Raw genomic sequence first — 22,078 nt, forward strand, 5'->3', positions numbered from 1 at the left:
ATTGTAACAAACACTCAGAAGCTAAGTTATGTGAGGGATTAAATTGTAAGTGACTTCTTGCCTGCCTTCCACAGTGTTTGGGAACCTCCCTCTCCACTCAAACGCTTTCCTTGAACTAACTGGGACAGGCTATAGAATTTTCCCTTTTGCTCGGTTTCTAACTTGTCCATAGTTTTCAGCAATGTTCATTAGAATTCTGATAGAAACATAAAAGTTGTTACTATTTGTTATAGCAAAATGATACTTGCTTCCTCATGAGAGAGATGCAGATTCAAAAATATAAAGAGCAAATTTTCATTTTTAATTATTTTTGAAAAACTATATTATCTTATTTAACACATTTGTATCATTCTTTATAATTTACCAAGTTGTTCATGTATAATAATTCATTTAAATGTAAAAATATTAAGCTATAGCATTTAATTTCAGTATTGTGATATTACCAGTATCATGTTCAATAAAAGAAACATGGGAAACAAAAGAAAAAACAAAAAATATAAAGGGGGAGAATGACCAAGAAAGATAAAGGAAACAAATGAGAAAAGCATCAAAACTAGAAGAAGAACAGAAACATGCAGAGAGAGAAAGGCTACAAAATGACACCGTGAAGCTGGCTATCTTAGAGGACATCGTAGTCAGCTGTGAGCTCTGCTCATTCATCCCCTTATCTTAGAGGACATCCTAGTCAGCTGTGAGCTCTGCTCACACATCCCCTTATCTTAGAGGACATCCTAGTCAGCTGTGAATTCTGCTCACACATCCCCTTATCTTAGAGGACATCGTAGTCAGCTGTGCGCTCTGCTCACCCATCCCCTTTCCCAGAGCTGTGGCTGGAATAAATGCTCAGTGCCCTGATTTCACTCCTGCTTGTCAGTTAGTTTTGACAAACAGTGTTCTCTTTTTGATCATTATCACAATTGGATTAGTTTTTAGAAATTTACTTTTACTTTTTATGTGTGTGTGTGTTGTGTGTTGTGTGTTGTGTGTGTGTGTGTGTGCATGCTATATGAGTGGAGTGCCCATGAAGACTAGTCACATGCCCTGGAACCAGCATTGCATACAGTTCTGGGTTCTAAAACCAAACTCAAGTCCTCTGGAAGGGCAGCAGGTACTCTAAACCACCAGGCCACGGCTCCATCCAGCACCTGATTTTTAATAATAGTGACTTTGAGACATTTCTGAGATGTACATTGTCATAGAGCATCAACCTTTTGAAAGATAAGTATGGGTTTTGCTTAGTTGTGAGTATTCTTTCTGTCCTTTAACATTAAGACTTATTCTTTGTGACATATACAGCTGATTCGTTTCCAAGTGCAAAGTTTTACAACTAGCATTTACCTGTTTTTCCTTTTTTTCAATCCAGAAAACCCATATTATTTTCTTGTTATTTAATTGGATAATAGTGATTGCCAGTATTCATGAAAGATGAACCTAAGTGTTTTATGTATGTTTTCTTTTTGAAAACTCAGAACAACTCTTAGGTAGATATTATGTCCATCTTACAGCTGAAGGAATTGAGAGTTAAAGTCTCACAACCAGGCCTGATAGCACACAGCTAATGTATGGTAGGATCAATCCTCAGACCCAGAGCTGCCTTACCGCCAAAGGTGTGCATTGAACTGTGGCAGAAGCCTTGCTTAAATAAATAGTAAGACCTGCAGGAAGCTACTCAAAAGTAGCTTCCTGAATTTGCCACTTAAAACTCATTAAGCTTTATGATTTTCCTTGTCAACACAATTTTAACACAGTTATCTTTAATATCTTTTTCAGAATCCTCAATTTAATATCACATCTACATACGTCATCTATGCTCATTTGCTACGACAGATAGCTACCTTAGTGGAAGCTGACCATCATTTCCTAGTTCACTGGCTTAAAAAGTAAATCATTCTGCAATACTAAGAAGTTTCATAGTCTCTCAGTTTTAAATGTGATATTATTAATTTTATGATAAACTACTGTAAACCTTTACCATATTTGAATGTTTTAAAGATTTTTAGGAATGATGTTTATACTTTGAAATGCTTCAAAAGCCAGTTATAAAATGTATACTCTAGTAATACATAAAAGATACACATAAAAATCTATTTTTAATCTAAGTAGCCATGTTTTTGTGAAAATTGTTGAAAATATCTATCACTTACAATTTTTGTATAGCACATTTCTGAGTTTTTTATACATTTCAACTGATTTGCTCAGCCATTGTTTTATTGTGTATCTTTTTATTTCCTCTCTGTTTATTCACACATCTTATTATAAATGTGATACTTTCTCTTTGCCTCATTAAAAATACCAGATTGAAAAGCACATAGCTTCTTCCCCCAGAACTAGATTTACAGTTAACAGACTTTTCTCTATGATGGGTAAAAACTAAAAGGGCAAAATATTTCCAAAATAAAATTTAGATGTTGTTGCTACACAGAGAAACCCTGTCTCGAAAAAAAAATTTAGATGCTGTCAGTTCTCATAATTCACACTAGTTGTGTTTACAAAGTCACCATCAGTGATGAACTAGCTGACATCACTGAGCCTTTGCTCATGGATGGTTTATTAGGAGCCTCTGAGACAGTCCTGTCTGCTCACCAAGCATCCGCTTTGTGAGTGCTAATACTTGACTTCATTCCATGTAAGTTGATTGGTTAAGTTGAGATCATGACAGTTTTACTATAAACCATGCCAGTACAGGTGTAACACACACATTTTCTTTATACAGCACACCACATCCTTCTTGTTCATTGGAACTGGTCAGCACTTAATTATTACATTGTAGGATTTGGAGTTTTGCTTTTTTTTTTTTTTTTTTTTTTTCGAGACAGGCTATCACTCTGTACCTGAGGCTGGCCTAGAGTTTACCATATATCCCAATGGACCTCTAACACACAATCCTCCAGTCTCAGCCTCCCAGTCCTAGGGATTACAGGTATATACCGCCATGCCTGCTTGGAGGGCCATTTTTTAAAATAACAGAATCATCAAAAAAAAAAAAAGCACGAAAATATGGAAAACATGTCATTAGACTGTGAAAGGGACACTTGCTTCTGGTGTGAGAACTGATAGAAGCGTTAAAGCGCTGCCTTGCTGACCCTCATTCGTGCATGCCGAACGACTCAGCGTTCTCGCCTTTGTTTAATGTCCACAAACAGCCGTGAAAGCACAGTGCTGACCTGTGGGGTAAGGAGTACACGTTAGCATACAGGTTAGTCTGCAAGTGCAGGATCTGTGACTAATGAAACTGACTAAACACTGAAAACCTTACAATTATGTTAATGACACTACAATAACTTTGGTGTTTATTTCTTACATGAGAAGCAGTATTCATGGTAGAGTCTTATCTTTTGAAATGTTGTCAACTTAATAAATATAATTTGAGAGAATGAATAGTCTATATTCTGTGTGTATAGGATGTAGTTTGATCTCTAACAAATATTTTGACAAAATAAGAAATGAAAATTTTGATTGGAACTATTTCAAAATCTTTGCCAGATTATCCCAGAAGAAATTCAAGCAACTGGTAGAGAGATTGTTGCAGTTTGTGTCTTTACGTCTGTTTCCAGCAAAGCCTGAAGAGTTTCCACCTCTGACGAAGTGTACCTGGTGGATCCCATCAGCCTCCAAAGTACTGGCTTTACTCAGTAGGTCTCAGGTCTTCTCACACCCTCACTTGTCTCTTGAGAAGTAGCAGAGTCAGACCTTAAAGACCTCTGAGCACTAAAGAGGGAGCTTTAACTTTTAAAGCATTATTTTGAAGAAGAAAATTCATTTTCTGTTTTGTTTATGACTTTTACAGTATATAATTTTTTAATTTTAAATTAAATTTATGGGAAAAGCATTGTTTCTGCAGTATATTATGGTCTTAAGTACATATGATCCACTAAGTACTAACTCCTGAGAAAACATGGACTCCACTAATTATAGAGGAACCCTACAAGAGAACACTGGGGAGAAGTGATGAGTGGATGACCATCTGCACTCTTCTCCAAATATTTTTATGATCCTCATCACAAGTTTTTTTTTTTTAAGTAAAAAAATAGCTGCATTTGACCAGTGTTTAAAAATGGCCTTTTTCATTGGAACTGCAATTATTTAAAACAGGAGTTTAGGTTAAAGATAGCCAGTAGATACTAAATAGTGTGTTTATTGTTATAATGTATCTCATGTTGGAAAAGAGCACTATATGAGAATTTATCTTCACAGATACTGCCAATAATTTGATTCAGCCTCCCCTTATTCCTTACACTGATTTCTATAATTCTACCTTGGATCACATTGATCTCATGGAAGAGTATCATACTTGGCAGAGCTTTGGGAATTCTCACAGGTATGATCAACAGCTCATCTATCTAACAAAATATTATTTAAAATAATAATTGGATTTTAAGTTTATATTACAAATAATATAATTCCTGTAAATAGAAATATATTATTTAGATACATAGCTTTAAAATGTCATTGTGTCTATCAAAAGGTTTTGCTTTTGCTATATTTTGAGTTTATACACATTAATATAGTTTTGTTTTAGTTAATAACGTGTTTTCAAGAACAGCAGGGTTCTTCCCTAGGTACGTGGTTTTTCCGGAGCTTAGTATTTTGTGTGCTGTCTACCACAAGAGCAACTTGCATATTTGTTTCTGTAAAGGACTAGAAAATAAATATTTTCAGTCGACCAACAATACATATTGCTATTTTAGCATGAAAAAGCCCTAAACAATATGTAAATGAATGTCTGTGAATGTTCCAGACCTCTTCACAAAGACTGGTGATAAGCCATCTTGTCTTAGAGGCCATAATGTACCAGTGCTTAATCTAATTCATTGTCACACACATGTGGCCACTTAATATACGTTCATTCCTTCTCCCTTAATCTGCACCCAAATAGTGGTTGTGAATTATTTATAGAAAGAATAGATATTTCAGAGAAAAGCGCTTCACGGTTTATTTCATGCAACAGATTTTCAAAATGCTTTGCAAAATTCTTGAATACTCTATACTGTTTAATCCACAGTTGGATTAAATTATTGATCCTATCCCAAAAATGTATTCTCCAAACATGAGATATCCAAAAGATTTCTTTTTTCTTAAGGAGTTGAAGAGATGTAACTGTAGATAAAAATAGCCCAGAGAACCCAGATAAACACATGGATTGGCTAAACTTTCCAGGAATTCTCCCAGAATTGACCTAAAATTTATAAGGACCCTATGATCAAATCTCAGTGCACACATGAACAATCAAACTGAAAAACAATTTTTCTAAAGACTGTAGTCAGTCTGAGGAATATTTTCTTGATAGAGTTTCTTTTACAAAGATACTTTCCTTCTATTTTAATATAATTGTGGCCATAAAACAAGAGTTGCACTGTTTCATTGACAGCTTTTAATACTGAGCTTCTCCCAGTGGCAGGGCAGTGTACCAACAGTGTACTCCACAGGTGATCCAGTTGATCCCATCTGCCACTGGCAGTCAGCTGAAATCCAGAATGGGATCTGGACCTCAGGGCAAGTCACTACTGACTATGGGGTGTTTATCTGGGTACTCCATGCACATGGTATGTTTTTATGTACCAAAATGACAAAGGCTGAGAAGCACTGTTTTAAAGTATATAATGAAACCAACATATATCCTTTTTAAGTTCATCGCATTTTCTTTTATTTCCAAACTTTGACTTAGCTTAGTCATTCACTTACTACCATTATTGCTGTTATTATTACTAGTACTGAGCAAGTTGTGTTCATTATCAGTTTTGAATCAGAGTAGAAGCTGTCTAGTGTTCAGCACAGCCGGCTGTCTCCTTTCTCGTGTCTTCTTTGCAACCAGTGGCCACAAACGTACCACCTCCTCTGTTCAGATGGAGTCCAGCTAAAATTGATGGATTCCCTGCAGTTGCTTCCACCACTGAGCTCCACCCCGTCCCACACTGCAGCCCCTTCTGATGGGAGTCTGACCTTGCCCAAAGTGTCACTGCTGCTGTGTTCATCTTTCCACATCATTCTGTCTGTGCACTTTGTGGCTTTCATACACAGTGTAAGACTTAGCTCTGATCTGGGAGCCAAGTTATTTCCATACACTTTGATAACTGTTATATCTTTATAAGTACATGCATTTCATATTTTTATACCATTAAATATAGCACTACTGACATTTTTCTAACTTCTTATTATGTTGCTCTTAAATTTATGGCTGCTTTTTGTATGCTATACTTATTGCTATATTTCCTCATTTCTGATGTCTGCACATCAGAAATAGTCCTTGAATATTTGATAGTCGTTTGAACATGTAAATATTCTGTCCTGCTTCTCTGCCATCAACACTCTTGCCTCCTGATCCTGCTGTTGGCCATGTTTTTCACAGATGATAATGTAGGTGACTATGAAAATGGAAATGATTTGTGTGAATAATGTAAATGACGAGCACATATTTTGAAAGTTAGCTGTGGCTTCCTATGGAGAATTAAGGTGCTGCACTTCCAGGAATGATACATTTTTCATAGATTTGTGGATATAAAGTCATGCGCATAAAATCTTTTGTAAATGGTAAAACACCATACAAAAGTAATGTTTTATATTACAAGAAGGGTACCTTAGATTCCCTTAGTGTAATTTTGCTAAAAATGCACCATTTTGCTTTTTCTGTTTTCGCTTGTTGAGCAGGTTTTCCTTCTGTCAGTACCCATTCGTTATTTCTATAGCTGCAAAAAAAATCATTATTCAGAGAGACTCAGAACAACAGATGATAAGCATCGCAAGGGTAAGCCAGCTATGAAACCTATTTATGCCGACTGTAATCAATATAGTAAATAATAAATAAGTTAAGTGTCTTGTGATTGTTTTAGTGTAATCAGGAATTGTTAAAAATATAATTTGTTATTACCCCTACAAGGTAATCCTGTTCACAGTATGAGAGATAGAACACTCATCTAGTCAGCTTCCAACTATATTATAAATACAGCAGGAATGTTTCTAATAGACTCAAATTTGAGGAGCTTATTGGAATCCATTTTCTATAGAGCTCCTGTTACACGTAGCCAGAGAAATATCACTGAAAACCATGGTGAGGCCAGGAGAGCCTTAAATCACTCACACTATAGCATTCTCTGGACTTCATGAAAACAGAAACAACCAAGACATTAGATGACACAACACTGAGTATATGTCTTGGAGGAAATTGCTTCTCAGTACATGAGAAACCCACAAAAAGTAGGACAGACTTTCGAAAAATTGTAGAGCCTACCACTGTGTTCAGTATGGCCTAGGAAGAACCCAGACTACTCACCTACACACTTGTACATCTCAAGCTCCTAGTGTGTAACAAGATTATATACACTTTTAAAATGAGAGAAAGGCTTAGCTGTGGTCTTCTTAAAATAGAAAGAAAAACAGAGTGGATAGAAATTATTTCCATGTCTTGTTCCAGAGTTTAAAAACAAAGTATAAATTATGATATTTCAAAATATAAAAATAAGAATAGTTTATTCAGCAATTTAGTCCCCAGATATTTTTTTTCTGTCACAGACAGGGACAAAGGTTTTGGTGCTTGATAAACTCCAAAAATAGCTTGCATTGAGTATGATATATTAGAAGAAATTGTATTGCCTATGGCTTCAAAGAGAATCCCAAAGCCACAGTGCCCCTGAAGAATGAGTTTAATTGGGTGTGTTCAGCACCAGATCCTGGCTCCAGGGTTAATCTGTACAGCTAGTCATCTGGCATTTTGGCTCAGTTGCATTTCTGTGTCATGTGTCTTTTTTTAAGTTTTTTTTTTTTCACTTTGGCTCTGTGGTTTGTTATAGTTTTAAGTAAAACAGAGAGGGCTAGTTTATCCAGATTTCTCTAGTAATCCCCGCCACTCATGCTTGAGGAGTCAGGTGTCTGCTGGGCTGCATTTCTTGTACTGGAAAGGAGAGCAGCAGAACACGGGAGGGAGGAAGTAGAGACTAAGACTCCAGAGGCATTGTTAGTTCTCACAGGTTCTTCCTAACTGTCATGCCACTCAAATTAATGACTGGTGACTCTTTTGACACAGCTTATGCTGTAGTCTGAAATTGTAAAAATAAATGTTCTCTAAGACTGTCAAATTCTACCTTCCTTGACCTCTTTCATTTGGAGTGCTTTAATGGCAAATACACATTTCCAGTGGAAAGAACCAGTAAACTTGTCTTCATTAGCATCAGGGTAAATGCAGTTAGTGTCGACATGTGACAGCTTCTTAAGGGCAAGAGCAGGAAGAGAAGGGTAAAACAAAAGACCCATTATATAGACACTGTCCAAAAACACAAACTTCTTGGTAAGACGGGGCCCAGAAAAGCAAAAAGCTACTAAGTCTTAACATTGAAGATTGGAGGCCTGGAGGATACAAATTACTACACTTCAGCTGTCTGAAATATTCATCCTTATCTGCACAGAATTCATCTTCATTGTCACCAAAGACAATGAAATAGCCCAGTAATTGTTATCTAGATAAGTAAATATACACACATGTTGATTTTGTATAGTAAATGACATTTACATATTTCTTATACATTTTAATATGTTGGTTTTTATATACTCAGTGCTTATATTTTGAAGAACATGAAAATGCATTTTTCAAATCTTTCATATCTGTATCACTCAATATATCTGTTGTTAACAGTTTGGTAAATTTTCTTTTGGTAGTCTTTAAAATCAGCAGAGGTAAAGCAGTGTTATATACGTAATTTTGATCCCTGTTTGAACAGTTTTCCTACTCAGTTTTAGTAGTTGCATTATATTCCATTAACTAGATCTACTTAGGATAGTTCTAAAGCTTTGCTTTTATGAATAATATTTTTATAAATATCTTGTGGAATAATTTTTTTCTAATCTTTAAAATTTCCAAAAGCAGAAGTATTAGAGTGAAAGGTCTGAACATTGCTAAAGACTCTGACACGGTAGATACATTAATTTACTTTCTAGAAGTTGACTATTCTTTTAGAATAAATTCACTATCTAAAATAGATTAAGCCTGAGTTTATTATTAGAAATAACTAAATTGGTTTAAATGTTCCCCTCCCCCCTTTTTTTCCTGTTTTTTTCGAGACAGTGTTTCTTTGCGAAGCTTTGGCTGTCCTGGAACTCACTTTGTAAACCAAGCTGGCCTTGAATTCACAGAGATCCACCTGCCTCTGCCTCCCAGAGTGCTGGGATTAAAGGCATGTGCCATGTGGCCTAGCTAAATGTGCCCCTTTTATTACACAGAAAACTTTACTTTTGAAGGACTGAGCCTGGGGAAATTACAGTGCAGCCTTCTCACTATAAAAGTTGAACGAGAGTTTAATACCATTGTTCCAAAATAAAACAATAATGTTTCATAAGCTAAAATGTATGTAATTGCTTTATGAAATTATTTACATGAGAGATAGCATAAACAAGAATTAAGCTATTTTGACTAAAGTGTTTTAAATGAAATTATAGTTTAAGTAAAAGTGAAAATGTTTGCTTTCTTATTTAATTAGCAAAGTCTGGTGGATAAAGTATCTCGAAGACAAAGACCTGACATGAATATGTTATTCCTAAATATGAAAGTAAGGCGGACACATCTGGTTAGCGACTCACTTGATGAGGTATAATTTATTCCAAAATGTCAATGATTAAAATAAATTCAACTATGTGACTTACTACTAAAATTTTATTAAGTTATTATTTTTATGTGCCAATATATATGCTTCCAAAAATTCTGATGCAGTTAAGATAAATTTTGTATCAATAAGCTTTATTTCATTTTAATGTTTATTAATAGTTGATTAATTCCTTAGAGGAGTTGATGTAGAATACTTAAATGCATCATTCATGTTTCTTAGTATGCCACCTGGATTCTAGACCCACCCATCTCTATTTCTGATTAGGTGTGTAACGAGTCATTTTAAAATCTCCAGACCTCAGATTGCTCATCTGTAAACTTACAGGTCTGACCTTTAGGGGTATATTGGGCCTATTTAGAGTCACACAAACATTGATCCATGTATGTATATAGCAGAGTTTCTTACATGTACATACTGCAGTCAGACCGTCATGAAGTTAAGACAAGATAATGACTATCATATCCATATGTTTTTTTTAAATTTAGTGTTGAAAGAGAAAAAGGGCATAAGAAGTTATTTTATATTATTGTCTATGAAATTAAAATTTTGGATGCACTATGATTTTTAGGGATTGTAACATTTGTTAAGCATCTGACCTCTAATTCTTTTTTCTAATCTATAAAACAAATATAATAATACCTAGCTTATCATGTCTGGCAACATGGGGGATGGATGGATGGATGGATGGATGGATGGATGGATGGATGGATGGATGGATGGGTGGGTGGGTGGGTGGGTGGATGGATGGAAGTAAAAATAAGCTAAAGTCTGCCTAATATTGTTCCCAAAATTAAAAAATAAATGAATTCCCTTTTCATTGCCCTTGTTCTCACTTACTAAACTTCTTCAAATAGTTAACCCGGAAAAGAGCAGACTTGAAGAAGAAGTTGAAGGTTACATTTGTAGGTGAAGCTGGTTTGGATATGGGTGGCTTGACTAAAGAATGGTTCCTTCTGCTAATTCGCCAGATTTTCCATCCAGATTATGGTGAGTATGTAATGTGTGTGACCAGTGTCTCCCAGGCTTGTTAGAGTTCAGTAGCAGCTCTGACATTCTCATCAGCTATAAATGAAGAACTTGTACAGCGATAACCTTGTATCTCTTGAATAAACCAAATGCATGAAAATGTACTGTTGAATATTCAAAATTCAAAAGCAAGCCCATAAGTTTTTTTTTCTATACTTATTTGTGAAACTTCTTTCATTAAATAGTGGGTCATTTTAAGAAATAGACATCTGTGTTCTTGGGAGATAGTTTAGTCAGTAAAACACTGGCTGGGTGAGCCTGAGGGTCTCAACATAGATCCCCAGCATTCATGTGAAAAGCAAGGTACTGGGATCACTCCTCTGTAATCCCAGCACTGGGGAGACAGAGATGGGTAGGTCCCTAGAGCTTGCTAGATAACTAGTCTTAGCTTAATTAGTGAACTCCAAATTCAGTGGGAGACTCTGTTTCAAAAATAAGGTGGCCGGGCGGTGGTGGCGCACGCCTTTAATCCCAGCACTCGGGAGGCAGAGGCAGGCGGATCTCTGTGAGTTCGAGGCCAGCCTGGGCTACCAAGTGAGATCCAGGAAAGGCGCAAAGCTACACAAGAGAAACCCTGTCTCGGAAAACCAAAAAAAAAAAAAAAAAAAAAAAAATAAGGTGGAATGTGACTTAGGAAGATGCCTGACATTAACCTGTAGCATGCACACACATATGACCATGTGAACACACAGTACACACATACACACATGTATACACACATGTGTATAGCACAGAAAGACACAAAGAAATAGTAATTCACAAGTTAATTTTTTTTAAGGACAGAAGTCTTCAAATTTTATTTTATTTATTTAGAGGAACTGCCTACAAAATTATTAGTGTCTATTGAATGTTTTCCTTCAAAGGAGAATGTCTATATTCTATACGGTACACATATCATACATATTATAGATAACATAGGTGTATGTGTAAAAATCTTTCTGGTGATATGACATAGGGATGCCAAAGATAGATTGAAGTGTGCAGATGATGACCAAAATTTAGTGTGTTCATAAGCTATAACACTATAGTTTTTATGAAGTTATCTGATTAATTTATAACTTTTATTCTCAACTCAAGATATCAAAGAAAAATAAAATGCCTTCTAATATATTTTACTAAGATGTACAGATGTTTTCTGTGAAATTTTTAACATGAAAGATGATTTGTAACACAACTTGTTAGAGTGGTTAGCTTTCAGTAGATATCATATGTATATGTATTTTAACAGTGCTTTTTGTAGTGTGGACAAACTGTGTTTCCTCTTTGCAGGCATGTTTACATACCACAAGGATTCGAACTGCCATTGGTTTAGCAGTTTCAAGTGTGATAACTATTCTGAATTCCGATTGGTTGGAATTGTATCCTTTAAACTTTCCACTAGGAGGTGCTACTAGACTAGGGAGTTTTTTTTTTTTTAAGTTTTTTTTTTTTTAACCTGTATTTTAGAAAAATGTTGGTTTAGAAAATTAAACATTATCAAATTTAGTAATTAGATTTTCTCTAATCTGTGTAATATGTAATATCACACCTTCATAGCCATAGTCTCAATATGTTAAAGAAAATGGCTGAGTTTTAAATTTTTCCCTTTTACCTCAAAATGATTATTTAAATATCAAAATTATTAAACATTTAAAACATTTTTAAAATCTAGAGTATTTTCCATTTTAATAAAGTATTTTCTGTTCTTTTTTTGTGATCAGTTACTCAGTTTACTAAATTGAAATTACAAGAATTAAACCTAGGTTGGTTTTTTTTATGTACCCTGAAATCCTGAGACATGAAGAAGATGACCCTAAAAAATTTACAAGTAAATACAATGGGGAATATTTTAAACATACCTAATTATTTTACAACTTTTTAATTTTATGAATCCATTTATCATCCTCTCATCTCTGTCTCAGTGTGTTGTGTAATTTACTCCTACATTGGTAGAGCTAAAGAGATGTTAGATAGCAGACAAGATGCCTTGTACATTAGCTTTTTAAATTCCAAGAAATATAATTGTCTGGAAAATGCAGGAAGAGGAAATAGATGAGCAAGTGCTGAAGATGTGTGGGTTAAAGGAGAAAAAAATTCAACTTTGAGAAGTGTAGCATGTAAACAAAAAGATGACCTTCAGTGTGGGGTCGTTTATTCTCAGCCAGAGGACCATGCAGCATGGCATTAATAAGTACTAAGGGCTTTGTGACGTCATTAAAACCAAGATTAGCATGAAATAAGTGTGGTGGGGTCCTAAGGTGGGAAAGATGTGCTGTTATAGTCTTCTCAGAAAAGGTAGGGATTTAAACGGAGAGGATAAGGAGGGAAATAAAAGGCTGAGTAGTTACGGACTTGCTATACAGCAGCATCACACTGGCCGCACAGGAAATCCTGAGCATCCACCCATATAAATCCTGTGCTGCGTTTATTGTAACTAAATCCTGAGGATGTATTTGAAGTTAAAAGAGTAAGTGAAACAAAAAGTAACAGGAAACAAAACTGCGCATTGAATAGGAAGTTAATTTGAGATGCTTTATAGATTGTCATATCTAAGGTCCAGAGCACCAGTTCCACAGTATCCAAGAATGCTGAACGTGCATGGATCTTACAGTTCTCACGGGAGAGGGTCCCACTTCTCTGGCACTTTTGACTAACTTGACCTATTTGGACTTCTTGGTGCATGTGGTTATCATGCTTTGCAGTTCCTAGGTCACAGCTCAGAGTTGTATTTTAACTTCCTAATCTTTTTAATAAAGACAGCTGTTACACTTTTGAAATGACACTATTCATACAGTTGTGAATTGCAGTCATCTTGCTTCACAATATTGGTGGTTTTACTCAGTCACTACCCAAAAGACCATAGTAAGCATGTCCTTATATATTATATATATTATATATTATATATTTCATGTTGAACAAATGTGTCTAAAGTTATACTCACACAATTATTTAGTATTTGATTACAGTTATTTTTAAATCTGGTAAGGTCTTGGTGTTTACAAGAAATAAAGCAATAAAGCACAAAATAATGGTAAAATATTGTAAAGATTACATCAAGAGCATTAATACAGTGACATTTTAAAAGTGGAATTGCCTATACCAAGAAGGACATTGAAACAGAGTAGCAAACTATAGCACAGTGCAGGTTTTCAGTGTTCACAGCACAGACTTCAGTGACGCCAACAGAAAATGACCCCATCCCTGTCTCAACCAGAATAGGTTGATTTAGTGTGAAGTATTTTAGTATGCGAGAGGGCTCTGTACTAAAGCCTCTTAGCCTATTTCCTTGCTGTAGATTAGGTTTTAGGAATTTACATTTTTTAAATGAAAAATGTTTAGAAGTTATCACCATAGTAGAGAATTATAAATTATAGTTATAATGCTGTAGTATTATGGTTATCATCATTATTACTACTATCCCGATTATGGAAGTGTATTTGAACATATTTTCAGGAGTCTCCTTCCACACACTAGTCAGCCTACATGGTTCCTTAGAAAACAGTGCAGCTATTCTTACGTCGCCAGGCCTTACTTGGCCCTTGCAGATTGAACTGACAGTATTCCAGATTGTTTACAGCAATTTGGTAGGCCCATGTGTTTAGGTTTCCTTTTGAATCTATAAAATGAATTACTTTTTAAGTAACTTTAATATGATAACTGACCATTTAAATACTAAGAAATTTGATTTAGACCCCCTCTTTCAGCAATTGATGTTACCTTCTGCTATATAAGTAGACAAATTTTACAATAAATAAGATATCTGAACTAGAGCCCTTCACGTTTTAGATGAGTCTACTTACACTATTATCGCATTAACAGCATTGTAGATCCATATGCTTTTTCATTCCAGCTCCTTTAACACAGTCTTATTTAAGCTTTAAATAGCTGAATATGGCAATTCCTAAAATCAGTGCTGTATTCTGCAGTGAATAAAACGCTTGGTGCTGCTTAGAAAACCACCAACATGCTTGCTTAAATTTAGCAATTTTTATATATTAAATAATTTATATGAATGCCTATAAAGTGAGATTTAAAAAATCATTAAAACAACACGTTTTCCCATGACTTTTGTTAATCAAGAATTATAGTATGTAAATAAAGGGAAATTAAGGAAAGAAGAGAGGTGTGTTGAACTAATTAGAAAGTCAGCGTTAGATCTGAAGGAAGTATGTAAGAAGTAGGCTGATGCATAATTCAGGCCTCAGTTGTTGTCATGGATTTTATGTTAATACTTAACATTTAGTATGCGTAGCTCATGGGACTAGCTGTTTATAACAGCATCACCTTGGATATTCGTTTTCCTCCCTGCTGTTACAGGAAGTTACTGAGCCCTCCCATCGTCCCTAGTGATCAGAATACACCAGTCGGCATCTGCAGTGTTACCATTGATGACTTGTGTCAGATTATGCCTGTAAGTATGTTCTTACCATCTCGTAGTCATGTCATGATAAAGGCCTCTCTTTGTACAGTCTTCTAACGCTGTTCTCACTTTCAAAGAGGGCTTCCCTTGTAGACCGCTTCTCCGTCTTGCTTTCAGCCCCCACCACATCTGTGTGGAGATAGTCACCTGTTTTGCAGTGTACTTAAGCTCTTACAGAACAGAACAGATTTATAGGTCTGATGGGCATTGATTTGAATCCAGACCATGCCACCTATTGGCTTTGTGAACTTGGGTGAGTTATTTAACCTCTGAACACTAATGTCCTTATGGGAATAATAGGATTTTTTAATTAATAATTAAAAACAGACGATGGGCTGGAAAGGTGGCGTACCAGTTAAGAGCACTTACTGCTCTTGCAGAGTAACTAGGGTCGGTCCTGGTGCCCATATCAGGATGCTGACAGTACCTGTAATGCCAGCTCCAGGGGATCCGACACCTCTGGCCTCTGGAGACACCAGCACATATGTGCATATACTCATAAACAGACTTGCACAAATACACATAATTTAAAATAAATCTTTCTTAATGGTGATAGGCATATCAAGTCTCTACCAGGCTAGATTTGTATAAAAATACGTGCTTTCACTAAAAAAAAAAAAAAAAAAAAAAAAAAACTGACAATTTTATTTTCACATTTCACAATACAAGTAAAAAGTATACTCTTTTTAACCCCACTCCTCCCATCCAAGGCTATTCTCTTTGATAGGAGTGGGGAAACGTCTCCTTTGTCTTGCCACTAGAAAACACTTAGATGCAGCACCATGATCTTCTGGCAAAACAGAACAAGTACCACAAAACTGATAAAGCCCCTCTGCTGTTATCTGTCCGGTCAAGTCATGCCAGGATGAGTGGGCACCCTCATGGGGCAAGCAGGCAGTCTCATCACTGGAGACTTGGCCATCATGGGCCTGTGGCCTCCCATGGGTGGCCTCATTCCAAGAGCAGGTCCCATAGACATCATCCCAGGAGAAGGGCCTATCGTTGGCGTCACAGGAGGACCTCCCATGTGGGGTGCGGGCATCATACAGATGAGGAGGACACAGGAGACTGGGGAGAATTAGGATTATTTCCCTGCAGGGGGAGGAGCAGAGGGTGGAGCTGGAGATACCATTCCTTGTTGAAATGCAGCCATTGTTTTGTCAGGTTCTGGGCCTGCTCTTCTGAGGACGAAGAATAAATGGCTGTCCTAAAATGTGTGGCGTGTGTGTGTTCTAACAAATAAAGCTTTCCTGGAGATTAAGTGTGGAGCTAGCCGCTAGTTAACCACAGAAGCCAGGCAGTGGTGGCTCAAACCTTTAATCCCAGCACTTGGGATCTCATGCCTTTGATCCCAGTACTTGGGGGGCACACACACCTTTAATTCGAGCACTAGGAATTCCTGGAGACAGGAAGTGATGTGGCTGGGCAGAAAAAGGAATATAAGGCGGGAGGAGGCAGGAACTCACCCCCCTTTCAGGCTATGGCTTGCTCCTTTGTCTCTCCAACCTTTCAGCATTTACCCCAATATCTGGCTCCGGGTTTTTATTATTAAGACCAATTAGAATTCGCACTGTAATCTTCCATCCATTTCTGGTGGTAGACTTTCCATTCTCTGTGTATCCTGCCACTGCAGTGTGTCTTCTTACAGTTGGTGGTCATGGGTAATATACATATCACAGTAGTCATGATAAAATCCCCACCACTCTGCCAAATCTCAGGCCCTCACTCCTATGCTTTTAATGGAATAGAATTTTATTATGTAAAGTATATAAGATTATTGCAACCCATGACATTACTTATCTTTTCAAATAATTTAATGTAAATTAAAAGTAATTTTTCATGAGGCTTGAAAAAAAAATGAAGCATTGAGCCAGTTCTGCTGTTAAGTTCTTGTTCATAAATAACTGAAGTTGTAAGAAAATATTTCTTCCAGCATTCTCAGGCTTTTCTTGGGAGAGGAGTATACGATACCTAAAATGTATAAGCCCTTAACATATGTGAACTGTATGTCTAATGTTTAAACAATGCATCCTAAAATAGTAGCACATTTTTAAGACTATATATATAAGTTGAAAGTGAGAAGCACTACAAACCCACAAACAGTGATGTGGCAGAGAGCCAGGAATCACACTGGAAATCATAGAGCTCAGCACCTGCTTGCTGAAGACTGGGCCGTAGGTTAGAGCTCCAGGATGAACTAGATACTCCTTCCTGGTTGACTTCAATTTTTCCAAGCTGTGGATGGTAGAAATCATTAACAAGTATCATATCTTAACTATTTGTCTTAAATATGAGTTTGCTCTGCAGTCTCACGGATAAGGAACTCACAGCCTGTCTCCCTACACTCTGAAGGAATGCTAGTTGACTGTAAAAGACAGGTGACAGATTTATTTTCACAGGAATTGGCCCATGGATTAAAGGAACTCTTATCATATGAAGGCAACGTTGAAGAAGATTTCTACTCAACATTCCAGGTACTGATGAGAGCATGCGCTGTCTGTCAGCTGTAAATCTTACTATGAAAATGCCGTTTGTTACTAAACGCTTAATGTTGGGTGAACAAGGACTAACGAACACAGAATCTCAAGACAAGGACCTTACGTCTCATGTAGCAGTGCAGCAGGGTCCTGGCACTCAGGGACTCGGGGCAGAACTGGGATTTTGAGGTCAGCCTGGGCTACACAGAGAGACCCTATCTCAGTTCATTTTAAAAGGATCAAAGCTATAATGTCACAGAGAAAGTGCAGCAGACACATGCAGATAAGCATGTGGAAATGAGTTCATCGCAGCATGGCACTCCGCTGGGCAGGTGCATATTCCTATGACTAATTGGCTTTTTTACCGAAGTTAGCCTACTACATCACCCCAATACAGGAAATAGACAAAAGGTTGAGGCTTTCGGCAGTTGTGTGTTTACAGGGTGGGACAGAACTGTTATACAGATCTGCTCACTGAAGCCCAGTGTTCATCAACAGTACCAATAAACATGTCGTGGTATCGCCCATCAGGTTTTTCAAGAAGAATTTGGAATAATTAAGTCCTATAACTTAAAGCCAGGGGGTGATAAGATTCCAGTTACCAATCAGAATAGAAAAGGTAAGTTAGATGCCATTTTTAATTGCAGTGAATTAGTACTTTTCATTTACTATGACTATGTAACAGATGTGAAATTGCTTTCCAGAATACGTACAGCTTTATACAGACTTCCTTTTGAACAAATCTATCTATAAGCAGTTTGCTGCATTTTATTGTGGATTTCATAGTGTGTGTGCTTCAAATGCCCTAATGGTGAGTTTACATTTTTAAGCTTTCAATTAGGTTTTGTGATGGTATAACAGATAATTCCTTAGTATCTTGGTAGATGAGCTTTTAAAATTAGAAAACATTTTCTACTTTTAAAAAATAGATATAACAGTAGTGCTCCTGCTTCAGCTTTTCTCAGAGAGAGAGGGGGGGGGAGAGAGAGAGAGAGAGAGAGAGAGAGAGAGAGAGAGAGAGAGAGAGAGAGAGAGAGAGAGAGAGAGAGAGGAGAGAGAGAGAGAGACGTGACTTCAGATCTTTCTTCCTTCTGCTGTGCCTTAAATTAGGACTTTAAAAGCTGTAAGTCGATGTTAAAATTCAGGAGCCAAGCACAGAGGAGAGTAAATGCCTCGCTCCAGGGGCAAAGCCACTTCTCACTCAGTAAGGAGCGTGTTCCCTGCCTACTCAAGGGTCTGTCAGCAACCTTGGGTCTTTAGTTCATCTCCAGAAGCATGGTGGACTCACGTGGTAACTGGAGTTAGAATGCCATATTGTAAATATCGTATGATTCCTTCCCCTCATATACCCAGGCACATGCCATCATGCCTCCCACATGTCCCTTTTGTTCTATCATGAGAGGCTGGAGTGGCCTTTCATTTGAGTTGTTTTTAGAGAAGAAAGAAAGGGACTATCTAGGTGACTTTGGGGGCAGTAGCCTAGTTCTTTCCAGCTTGTTTTAGAGCAGTGATTCTCAACCTGAGCATTGCTAGCCCTTTAGGGGCCCAACAACCCTTTCACGGGGGTTGCATATCAGATATCCTGCATACCAGATATTTACATTGCAATTCATAACAGTAGCAAAATTACAGTTAAAAAGTAACAAATAATTTTATGGTTGGGTGTCACTACAACATGAAGAACTATATTAAAGGGTCACAGCATTAGGAAGGTTGAGAACCACTGCTTTAACATGTTGGCTCAAAGTGCCTTTGAAAAAGAAGTACTATTGAGCGGTAACTAAGTTACCTTACTAAGTTAACTAAGTACTGTTGAGCGGTGAATAAGTTACCTAACAAAGTTAACTAAGCGGTAACTCTGATAATGGGAGGATAGAGAAGGGGAAAATACAAATTAAATGGCATAGCACTGTCTGCTTCTCAGATCTAATCTCTAAGTGAGGACAAACTCTCCTAAAAGGTGGACAGCTGGTGGGCTCACAGAGCAGACTCAGTGCGCGCTCTGCAGGGCACGGGTGCTGCCGAGCTGCAGGGCGGGCAGAGCAGTGCACACTGGTGCTCCCTGCCGAGCTGCAGGGCGGGCAGAGCAGTGCACACTGGTGCTCCCTGCCGAGCTGCAGGGCGTGCAGAGCAGTGCACACTGGTGCTCCCTGCCGAGCTGCAGGGCGTGCAGAGCAGTGCACACTGGTGCTCCCTGCCAAGCTGCAGGGCGGGCAGAGCAGTGCACACTGGTGCTCCCTGCCGAGCTGCAGGGCGGGCAGAGCAGTGCACACTGGTGCTCCCTGCCGAGCTGCAGGGCGGCAGAGCAGTGCACACTGGTGCTCCCTGCCGAACTGCAGGGCGGGCAGAGCAGTGCACACTGGTGCTCCCTGCCGAGCTGCAGGGCGGCAGAGCAGTGCACACTGGTGCTCCCTGCCGAGCTGCAGGATGAGCAGAGCAGTGCACACTGGTGCTCCCTGCCGAGCTGCAGGGCGGGCAGAGCAGTGCACACTGGTGCTCCCCGCCGAGCTGCAGGATGAGCAGAGCAGTGCACACTGGTGCTCCCCGCCGAGCTGCAGGATGAGCAGAGCAGTGCACACTGGTGCTCCCCGCCGAGCTGCAGGATGAGCAGAGCAGTGCACACTGGTGCTCCCTGCCGAGCTGCAGGGCTGGCAGAGCAGTGCACACTGGTGCTCCCCGCCGAGCTGCAGGGCGGCAGAGCAGTGCACACTGGTGCTCCCTGCTGAGGGCCAGAAGAGTGAGTTTGCTTCCTGCCGAGCTGTTCCCTTGGTTTCCAGCAGACTGCTAATTACTTTTTTATAAGATGTAAACTTTTGAAACAAAATACCTTGCTATAGTAGGAAAATATGAATGAAAAGCATTTTCTTCAACAAAAATTATTTGATTTACTAAAAAATGTCATGATTTCTATGATTTGATTATACAATTAAAACTGTTCAAATTTCATTTAAGAGCATCATTTTTAATTATGACTTTTATGACTATTGACAGCTGCTTCGTCCAGAAGAAGTTGAAATTCTGGTTTGTGGCAGTCCTGAACTGGATATGCATGCTCTGCAGAGGAGTACTCAGTACGATGGCTATGCGAAAACGGACCCGACTATCCGGTGAGCTCCTTCATCTTCGGATGCTGCGGTCATAGGAGTTGGTTTTTTGTATAACTTAGAATTCTCCAGTCACTTAAGTTAAATGTTCTGCAGTCCACCCTGTCTGAGTTCATTTCTAAAATTAAGAGAATACTAAAATATGAATGCATTTAGCAATTCCCTTGGGAGAAAATTATATAACTTTCTATCAAAGTATAGAGTTTTTTTTTCAAATATGCTAAATTTATAAATAGAATTTTACTGGCACTGTGTTGAAAAATAAGACTTTTAGATTATATAGAGAACAAAAAACAAGCTCTATGCTACCCATTGTTACACTAGTTAAATAATGTTATAAAATGTTGTTTTATACTATTATCAAACACATGTGTTATAGAAACTTTCTCGGAATTTACTTTATTAGAGTCTCAAGTTAATTAGGATTGCGTCATTGTGTCAATCTCCTTCTGTAGATACTTCTGGGATGTTGTGCTTGGATTTCCTCTTGATCTTCAGAAGAAGTTGCTACATTTTACTACAGGAAGTGACAGAGTGCCTGTGGGAGGGATGGCTGATTTGAACTTTAAAATTTCAAAGAATGAAACTTCTACCAACTGGTAAACTCTGCATTATAACTTTATTTTTTTTTTTTTTGTTTTGTTTTTGTTTTTGTTTTTCGAGACAGGGTTTCTCTGCGTAGCTTTGCGCCTTTCCTGGAGCTCACTTGGTAGCCCAGGCTGGCCTCGAACTCACAGAGATCCGCCTGGCTCTGCCTCCCGAGTGCTGGGATTAAAGGCGTGCGCCACCACCGCCCGGCTATAACTTTATTTTTAATATATAACTTATTACTAATTTTGGAATCAAAAGAGTCTTTTAGTCTGAAGTCATTGTCATGTAAAATTCTTCAGGGTCAATGTGACCTTGAAATGGAAGAGACTGTGGCTGAAAGTTCCCGGGCAGTGTTGACACATTCCAGTTCTGTTGGTGATTCCCTTCCGTCTGCTTCTCACATGGCTGGGTCAAGGATTGCTCTGTGGTCTCTTTCAGTAGTAGATGTTGTCTAGTGCTCATCTTTGTATAAATGATTTCTGTAATTAGGAACTATCTGAATCTGAGGCTCTTGGAAGGGGCAGAGATAACTGTGTGTTAGTACTTGAAGTTCTGGTACTTGCATCTTCTAAAGCTCATGCTCCTCACATGTGAAGTGATAAAAACCATGACTTTAAACAGCTTTCTAATAGTGTAATGGGCAATTAATGTTAGTCTTCTTTACTCCTCATCCAGTATTCTATGGCTTCAAAAAGTCCTTCGAAAGACAGCTTTCGTTATAATCACCCTTGCCCTATGGTGGTTGAACATTTCTCAAATCCTCTCTCAGTGCTTTCATTTTAGAACTTGAGTTGGCCCTGTGCTTTCCAGGTGCCACCACTCTGGTGCTATTACTTGTCACCTCATTCCTAGCTGAGTTAAGGCCTCCTTGCTGCCCAGGTTCCGATACAA

General features: G+C 37.9%; 1 protein-coding gene and 1 pseudogene across 5 annotated transcripts in view; one reads left to right on the plus strand and one right to left on the minus strand.

Annotated features, from left to right (window-relative positions):
* Positions 1–22,078, plus strand: part of Hectd2 (HECT domain E3 ubiquitin protein ligase 2) — a 76,310-nt gene that overhangs the window by 49,769 nt on the left and 4,463 nt on the right. The window contains exons 8-20 of one of the 5 annotated variants that reach the window (XR_013048276.1): positions 1,771–1,880; positions 3,484–3,632; positions 4,195–4,318; positions 6,646–6,742; positions 9,465–9,572; positions 10,445–10,577; positions 11,886–11,974; positions 14,839–15,006; positions 17,415–17,489; positions 18,024–18,111; positions 18,197–18,303; positions 20,484–20,599; positions 21,052–21,195. Coding sequence is in view for 1 of the 5 variants with exons in the window: in XM_042262899.2 (XP_042118833.2) it covers positions 1,771–1,880; positions 3,484–3,632; positions 4,195–4,318; positions 6,646–6,742; positions 9,465–9,572; positions 10,445–10,577; positions 11,886–11,974; positions 14,848–15,006; positions 17,415–17,489; positions 18,024–18,111; positions 18,197–18,303; positions 20,484–20,599; positions 21,052–21,195 (1,499 nt within the window). In the remaining 4 variants the exon portion in view is untranslated. Of the gene's footprint in view, positions 1–1,770; positions 1,881–3,483; positions 3,633–4,194; positions 4,319–6,645; positions 6,743–9,464; positions 9,573–10,444; positions 10,578–11,885; positions 11,975–12,961; positions 13,063–14,838; positions 15,007–17,414; positions 17,490–18,023; positions 18,112–18,196; positions 18,304–20,483; positions 20,600–21,051; positions 21,196–22,078 lie in introns of those variants that run through there. The other 4 variants (XM_042262899.2, XR_013048277.1, XR_013048275.1 and 1 more) reach the window with 4 other exon arrangements.
* Positions 15,854–17,283, minus strand: LOC143271216 (U1 small nuclear ribonucleoprotein C pseudogene; annotated as a pseudogene).

The sequence above is a fragment of the Peromyscus maniculatus genome, chromosome 1, assembly GCF_049852395.1.
Source record: "Peromyscus maniculatus bairdii isolate BWxNUB_F1_BW_parent chromosome 1, HU_Pman_BW_mat_3.1, whole genome shotgun sequence".
Taxonomy (NCBI): Eukaryota; Metazoa; Chordata; class Mammalia; order Rodentia; family Cricetidae; genus Peromyscus; species Peromyscus maniculatus.